The following is a 7,870-nucleotide window of genomic DNA, read 5'->3' as shown; positions in this document are numbered from 1 at the left end:
TGGCAGGGGCAAGTTTTGCTGTAAGCAGCGTTAATTCAGTTTCAGGTCAGGGATAAGATTGGAGGAGGAATGGAAACTATTTTTTTTTTAAGATGAAGCTGTTTCGCGGTGGATTTTAATTATTCTAATCACTCTTGTTATTGTAATGGTTGGAATTAAAAAAAAAAAAAAGGCAACAAAAAAAACCCAACAGAACCTTCCCAAGTGCAGCTCCTCAGTGCTTAATCCTACATGAACCATGCAGTGGTTTCCCTGCTCTGGGTTTCACACTGTGCTGCTCTCTCTGGCTCCTGCTGCAGCTGTGCTTTGCTGTCCCCCTCAGCAGCTTGCAGATGAGAAAACCTGCATGCAGTTCTCCATCCGCCGGCCCAAGCTGCCCTCCTCAGAGACCCACCCCGAGGAGAACTGCCAGCGGCGCCTGGACGTGGCAGCCTGGCTGCAGCACCTCAACGAGGCCGGCCAGGTGGAGGAGGAGTACAGGCTCAGGAAGGTGAGGACAGGCTCAGGAAGGTGAGAGGCTCTCTGTGTTCTCTCCTTTGCTGAATTGGAGTACAGGCTCAGGAAGGTGAGGACAGGCTCAGGAAGGTGAGGGGCTCTCTGTGCTCTCTCCTGTGCTGAGTGTGGGTCCCCAGGGCAGCTGCAGGAGTTTGTGTTCCTGCCAGGGACAAGAGTTGGGCTTTTGGGAGGATGGAGACCTGAGTGAAGCCTTGGCTGGAGCTCTTGCTGTGGGACTGGATTCCCACCTGGGCATGTTCCTGTATCACCTGCTGCAGGTGACCCTGCCTTTGGACTGGATATCTGCAGAGTCCCTTCCAGCCCTAGCAATTCTGTGACTCTGTGGTGGAGGAGCATTTCTCTGACAGAGGAGCTGTCCCACTTCTGCTGCCGTTTGGAATCAATAAACCAAAGTGCCCAGCGCCTGCTCTCTTTGCAGAATGTGTGACCGAGGCACAGAGAGCACTGGAGATTGCTGAAAGAGCTGAGATGGTTGAAATAGCTGAGATTGCATGAACTGAGATTGTGTGATCTGAGATTGCTGTATGAAATAACAGGGCTGAGGGGAGCACGGGGCTGGGCCCTGAGACAGAAGTTTGCAGTGCAGTGCAGTCTCCAGGATTTGGGATTAAGCCGTGACATGAGAACGACACGTTAATCATAGAGCCTCTCCGGGGGTGGTTATTGACATTGAAATGAGCCTGATTTGTGTCTGGTCTGGGAATAGAGGGCCAGCACTTTCCCTCTAAACATGTGCAAATTGCAGGAGCTTGAATCAAGGCGTCACTTGTCAGGAAAGAGCTGCAGAGGCACCAAGGCACAGCAGCGGGCAGTTGCCTGTTGCTGTTTTTGGGAATGCTGAAACTGTACCGGCCATAACTTTTGCTCCTTCTTCCAGGCCATTTTCTTTGGTGGGATTGATATTTCCATCCGTGGGGAGGTGTGGCCCTTTCTGCTGCACTACTACAGCTACGAGTCCACCTCTGAAGAGAGAGAGGCACTGAGGCTGCAGAAGAGGAGAGAATACTTTGAGATCCAGGAGAAAAGGTAACAGAACATCATCATCCTCCCCTGCTCATTTTCCTTGGGCTGGGCATCACAGTGACACCTCAGTCTCTGCATCCTTTGCATGAGGAGAGGCTGGAGTAGAGGATTAGGAGGGATGGGGAAGGAGGTGCTGGGCACTGCTGAAGCTCGGGAGCAAATGCCACAGAGCTCAGACATTTCCTCACCTGGGTTTTGGGAACAGCCTCATCAGAACCACGCAGAGAAAACCTCGCAGGCGAGGCTCAGGTTAGAACACTGATGGTGAAATTGGAGTCTTACATTTCTTTATGAATAAAATGTGCATTAAAATAAGGGATGAGAAGGGTTATGTAGTTCTAGAAGGTTGTTAATGCAAGAACTGTTAGGTGGAGGTGGGTGCACTGAATCTGGAGGGGCACAGTACTGTTGATAATCAGGAGACAATCAAACCAGAGTGGTGATTTCTGGTGTGCTGAGTTCCAAGGGGCAGTGGAGAACAGAGTCTGATGCTTCTGAAGTGTTTATTGCAGCGAACACATCGTGTCATGCTGTTTATAACCCAGGAGGCTCCTTCCAGTAATCCCCTGGGACAGACAATCCACTGTTCTGGGCAGACCTGCTGGTCTGTTTTTCAGGTGCTGAGGAAACTCGGTACAGGAATAGTTTTTCTCTGCAAACTAAGACTGAAATGAGGCTTTTTGTTCATTGTGGCAATCACATTCCTCTCTTGGCTGCCCTGTGCTGTTGCTGTGTGGTTCCCAGGCTGTCCATGACTCCAGATGAGCAGAAGGATTTCTGGCGCCAGGTGCAGTTCACGGTGGACAAGGATGTCGTGAGGACCGACCGCAGCAACCAGTTCTTCCGAGGGGAGGGCAACCCGAATGTGGAGACCATGAGGTGAAGTGGCTGATTCCAGTCTCCTAACAACCATGTCCCGCTCGGTGTTCCCAGCCCAGGCTGCCTGGGAATGCTGCACAGCACCCACCGTGCCTCTGCAGCCATGGGATGCAGCAGCAAGGCCTTCCCCAGTGCTCCCACTGCTGCTGCAGTTCCCTTCTCTGCCCTGTAACCCTGCTCCCATCCCTGAGCTTCCCTGCACACACAGGCACAGCAAAGCTGCTGTGGTAGGGCAGTGGGCAGGTGCTTGGGTCTGTGGTTCTCCTGGTGGGGAGAGGACAAGCACACCCGAGTCTGCTCCATGACAGTGTGACTTGTAAAGGTGTGACCTCAAAGGAGTTGGGTTTCATCCAACAGCATGGCATGGAGCTTTATGGATGTGTTGGGCATCATCTCTCCCTTCTCATGGGCCATTCAGTTCTGTCCTCCTAATCTTTTAAAATTCTCATTTTCTGTTTATATTTTGCTGCCTGTGAATGCCAAAGCTTTTCCTGAAGTTTATGCCACAGGACTGGGGTTTGCAGCAGGGTTTCCCTGTCTGTGTTATAGCACCTCACATGAGGCCCTGTGTCCCTGAGGTGATGCTGTCACCTGCCCTCACCTGTCCCTTCTGCATTTGTGTCTCTGCTCCAGGAGGATCTTGCTGAACTATGCAGTGTTTAACCCAGCCATTGGCTACTCCCAGGGCATGTCTGACCTGGTTGCCCCACTCCTGGCAGAGGTCCTGGATGAGTCCGATACCTTCTGGTGCTTTGTTGGGTTGATGCAGAACACGATCTTCATCAGCTCCCCCCGGGATGAGGACATGGAGAAGCAGCTGGTGAGGCTGAGTGCTGGGCTCCCTTCAGCCCTGTCGTGGCTTCTCCTCTCCCCAATTCCTGGGCTGGGGGGGCGTCCAGCAGGCCAAATCATGCCACCCTTGGGGTGATCCTTGGGGTTGCCATGTGCAGGGCCGGGAGCTGGGCTTTGGTGATCCTTGTGGATCAGTTCCAGCTCAGGATATTCTGTGATTCTATGGAAATACCTGGTGGGTAGAATTGATCCTGAGGCACTCCAGAGGCAGCTACATCCTCCCTTCTTGTGGAATGGCAGCTGAGAGAGAAGAGCTGTCCAGCTCTGCAGCTCTGCAGCTCCCGGGGTGCTGAGGGTGCCCCAGGCAGCGCCTCAGCCCGGCTGTCTCTTGCTGTCCCTTGCAGCTGTACCTGCGGGAGCTGCTGCGGCTGATGCACCCGCGCTTCCACCAGCACCTGTGTGCCCTGGGGGAGGACGGGCTGCAGATGCTCTTCTGCCACCGCTGGATCCTGCTCTGCTTCAAGAGGGAGTTCCCGGAGGCCGAGGCGCTGCGCATGTGGGAGGCCTGCTGGGCTCACTACCAGGTGAGGCACATCCCGGCTGAGTGCTCAGCCTCAGCTCTGAGGGTGTCCAGAAAGGCTCTTCGCAGCAAAGTCGCCAAAATCGGTCAGGTCTGGGACTGTGGCAGAGGTTTATCTGTGTAGCAGGAGGATGGAGCCCAGCTCGCCTCTCCTCCTTGGGGATGTCTGGGCTTCACAAGGACGTGTTTCAGGAAATGCTGAACACCCACCTCTGAAGTTCAGGCTTCTCCTACACAGCCGGGAAACATCTTCCCCGAATTCTGCTCTGTGGATCAAACGCTGGTGCAGACTTTGCTGCTGTGCTGTGAAGGAAAGAGCCTTAGGCTCAGCTGTGGTTCAGAAGTCCCCAGTAATTCACATTCTCAGCATTGGGCAGAACTGAAGGGAGCAAGATCTCTCGCCAAGGACCCGCTTGTGGAGGGTGGGAGGTGAAGCCAGAGCTCTGCCTCCACCTGCTGTACAGCAGCCCCTGTGTTCCCGTTGCAGACAGACTATTTCCACCTCTTCATCTGCGTGGCCATCGTGGTGATTTACGGGGACGACGTCATCGAGCAGCAGCTGCCCACTGACCAGATGCTGCTGCATTTCAGCAACCTGGCCATGCACATGAACGGGGAGCTCGTACTCAGGAAGGTAAATGCCCAGGTGCCCGTGTGGGACAAGCTCCAGAGATGAGTCAGAGTATTCAGAAACCCAGGGACTGCTGCTTCAGCCTTGCACCTCCTGTATCCCCGTGGCTGCCTGGGTGGGATGCTGCTGTTTGCCTGCAAGAGGGGTTTGCAGCAGGAGGAGGTGGCTGTTGAGTGCCTGGGAGGTGGCAGCGTGGTTGGGATAACCCTTGTTTGGTTTGGATAACCTGCTCAGGGACATGGAGCCAGAGCTGTCGGTGCCATGGTGCCCGTGCCCTTTCAGCTGGCAGTGACTGGGGCCATGGGATGAGCTGTGGTGTGTGTGTGTGGCAGCCCCTGTGACCTGCCACTGTCCCCAGGGCCTCGGGTAACCCTCAGGTGTTTGGCAGGACACACCTTTGCTGCAGCCCAGGCAGCCAAACAGGAGGCCGGGGTGGGAGGCCACCCCAGCCCTGCGTGTTGGTCCCCAGTGAGGGGTGAGCGTGACTTTTCCCTCTCTGTCCCTCCAGGCCAGGAGTCTGCTCTACCAGTTCCACCTGCTGCCCCGCATCCCCTGCAGCCTGCACGACCTCTGCAAGCTGTGTGGGACGGGCATGTGGGACAGTGGCTTCATCCCTGCCGTGGAGTGCTCCGGCCACCACGCAGAGTCCGAGAGCTGCCCCTACGGGGGGCTGGTGGAAGAGTCTTCTCCTGCACCAGGAAGTGAAGGCAAGAAGGGCCTGAGGACACGGGATGTCTTTGCCTTCCGAAAATAGCTGAGAGGAACAGGGTGCGACGGAAGGGAAGGGAAGGGCAGGAAGGATGTGCACAGGGAAAAATGTCAAAGAAAGAAATGGAGGAATAGCTTGTCAAGGCTCCTGAGAAGACTGGAAGTGTGGAATGGAAGAGGAGTTCAATTGCTCTGTAGGGGAAGTTCTGTTGCATGGGTGATGGAACCTGAGAGAAAGGCATCGACCCAGGAACTGTGTTTGGATTTGATTTTGTTAGAAACAAGCTTTTCTAGGTTTTAACAAGGACTTTTTATTCTGCCTCTGGGACTGGAGTGGTTAGCAGCCAGAACTTTCTTACCTGCTGGTGAGAAACGAGAGCGCTCCGGGAGCCAAGGCCGCCCAGAGGTGCTGGTGGGCAGGTGGCAGGAGCAGGGCCAAGGCCACTGTCCCCTCAGCCAGAGCACAGCTCTCTGCTTCAACCAAACATGCAGCTTCCTGGCTTCTTTTTAAAGCCATAAAAGCCATTTTAATTATAATCTGCCAAAAATAAAACTGCAGAGCGTTGGGATTGCAGGGCAGGTGTCTGCTTTGTCAGCAAGGAAGGACCGGTCACCTCAAAGTCTTGTCTCTGACCTTTTCTGGTTTTATAGGATACACTGGCTGGCATGATTTTTTCCCATTTTTATAGGAAATGGACTGCCCCAGGTCTCAGAGCAGAGCTGCTCTGAGTCAGGGTATTTCACATACACTGCCCAAAGTTTCCTTCTTCATGAGATACTGGGAAGGAATTCTTCCCTGGGAGGGAGGTGAGGCCCTGGCACAGGGTGCCCAGAGCAGCTGGGGCTGCCCCTGGATCCCTGGAAGTGTCCAAGGGCAGGTTGGACAGACCTTGGAGTAACCTGGGACAGTGGAAGGTGTCCCTGGCATGGCAGGGGGGGGAATGGGATGAGCTTTAAGGGCCCTCCCAACCCAAACCATTCTGTGATTCTCTGACATTACAGCAAAGCTGTTTCTTTATGCTGACAGCTGCAGACTTTCATACTTTAGTCTGTTGTTTCCAGTATGTTTCCCATTGTGTTTCCTTTGGCTCTCCTCAATTACTGAATATTTACTGTCCTTGCCTGTCACTGCCACAGCCCATGGCACAAACACCCCGTGTGGGTTTTAGGCCCTTCAGTCAGTGCCAGGGGTGCTCCCTGTCCCACATCCCAAAGTGAAAATGAAACTTGCCTTGTGGCAGTCGTTTCTGCTGAGCTCTGTCTCATAAAGGTTTCCCTCAGGCTGTTTTTGAAAGGACAGTGTTTCTCCCCATGCCTGCTATAAATTTTGCCAGCCAGAAGTGGAGCTGGGGCCTCGAGCCCTGTTGCCAAAGGTTCTTACCAAACCCCGTGGCCTCCAAAGGCGTGTCCTGAGCCAGTGTTTGTGCCAAACGGAGCCAGGGGAGCACTTTCCTTGGGGGGGTGGAAAAGGAGCCGAGGTGGCAGTGGGCTGTGCCTGCCTGCAGCCCTCTGCAGCCCTCCCTGGCTGTCCTGCAGCCCTCCCTGGCTGTCCTGCAGCCCTCCCTGGCTGTCCTGCAGCCCTCCCTGGCTGTCCTGCAGCCCTCCCTGGCTGTCCTGCAGCCCTCCCTGGCTGTCCTGCAGCCCTCCCTGGCTGTCCTGCAGCCCTCCCTGGCTGTCCTGCAGCCCTCCCTGGCTGTCCTGCAGCCCTCCCTGGCTGTCCTGCAGCCCTCCCTGGCTGTCCTGCAGCCCTCCCTGGCTGTCCTGCAGCCCTCCCTGGCTGTCCTGCAGCCCTCCCTGGCTGTCCTGCAGCCCTCCCTGGCTGTCCTGCAGCCCTCCCTGGCTGTCCTGCAGCCCTCCCTGGCTGTCCTGCCCCTGTCACTCGCTCCCTCCACAGCTGTGCTGGGCAGGCTCAGTCCCAGCCCTGCCTCTCAGGAGTTCTGTGCCCTCAGCAGCACGTGGGGAACCTCGAGCAGAGCTGGCTGGGTTCCTGCACCTGACAAGCACATTTCTCTCAGAATCCTTCTGCAAAGCCTTACCCAGAGCTGTCCTGGAGCCCGTTCCTGCTGGGAAGGGAGGCAGCACCAGCCAAGAGCAGTGAATGGAAGGAGCCCTGACCCACTGAGGGCAGCGTGCCAGGGGCTGCCTGTTGAGTGGCACAAGGACAGCTCAGCTCCTGATTTGTGTGCCTTCAGTCCAGAGGATGGAATCCTTCCCCTGCATGGGAGCACTGGGGAAACCCCCTGGGAATGGCACAGCTCTGAGCTGGCCTGGCTGCCGGGCACCGAGGCTGCAGGCCTGGGCTGGGCTTTGGTAAGGAACACCTCTGGGAGGGCTGGGGCTGCTCTCCTCTGGGCAGGGAGCTCGTGGGGATCTGTGTTTCAGTGATAATAAAAGTTGGTGTGAGGCTTTTGTGTGTCCATTGCTGTGCAGGCTGGGGAAGCAGACACCGTCCCCAGCTTGAGCCGCCCCTTGCAGCCCCTCGGGGACGTGCTGGGTGCCAGGGCTGCCTTGCTGTGCCCAGGCTCTGCTCCTGGGCACCTGGGGCACCTGGTGCTGGGTGCCAGGGCTGCCTTGCCGTGCCCAGGCTCTGCTCCTGGGCACCTGGGGCACCTGGTGCTGGGTGCCAGGGCTGCCTTGCCGTGCCCAGGCTCTGCTCCTGGGCACCTGGGGCACCTGGTGCTGGGTGCCAGGGCTGCCTTGCCGTGCCCAGGCTCTGCTCCTGACCTCCTCGGTGGCTCCAT

The 7,870-nt window shown here is 56.2% G+C and overlaps 1 protein-coding gene across 1 annotated transcript in view; it reads left to right on the top strand.

Moving 5' to 3' along the window:
• The window catches only part of TBC1D16 (TBC1 domain family member 16), a 22,652-nt gene extending 16,949 nt beyond the window's left edge, over positions 1–5,703 (top strand). Inside the window, 7 exon segments of the mRNA XM_031064657.1 lie at positions 323–490; positions 1,394–1,542; positions 2,284–2,418; positions 3,052–3,238; positions 3,615–3,794; positions 4,278–4,424; positions 4,930–5,703. Coding sequence (XP_030920517.1) covers positions 323–490; positions 1,394–1,542; positions 2,284–2,418; positions 3,052–3,238; positions 3,615–3,794; positions 4,278–4,424; positions 4,930–5,175 — 1,212 coding nt within the window. The 3' untranslated portion in view covers positions 5,176–5,703.
• The last annotated feature ends 2,167 nt before the right edge of the window (positions 5,704–7,870 follow it).

This window comes from Geospiza fortis, unplaced genomic scaffold (assembly GCF_000277835.1).
Source record: "Geospiza fortis unplaced genomic scaffold, GeoFor_1.0 scaffold546, whole genome shotgun sequence".
Taxonomy (NCBI): Eukaryota; Metazoa; Chordata; class Aves; order Passeriformes; family Thraupidae; genus Geospiza; species Geospiza fortis.
The sequence above is the reverse complement of the archived record's forward strand: the minus strand, read 5'-3'. Positions and strand labels throughout refer to the sequence as shown.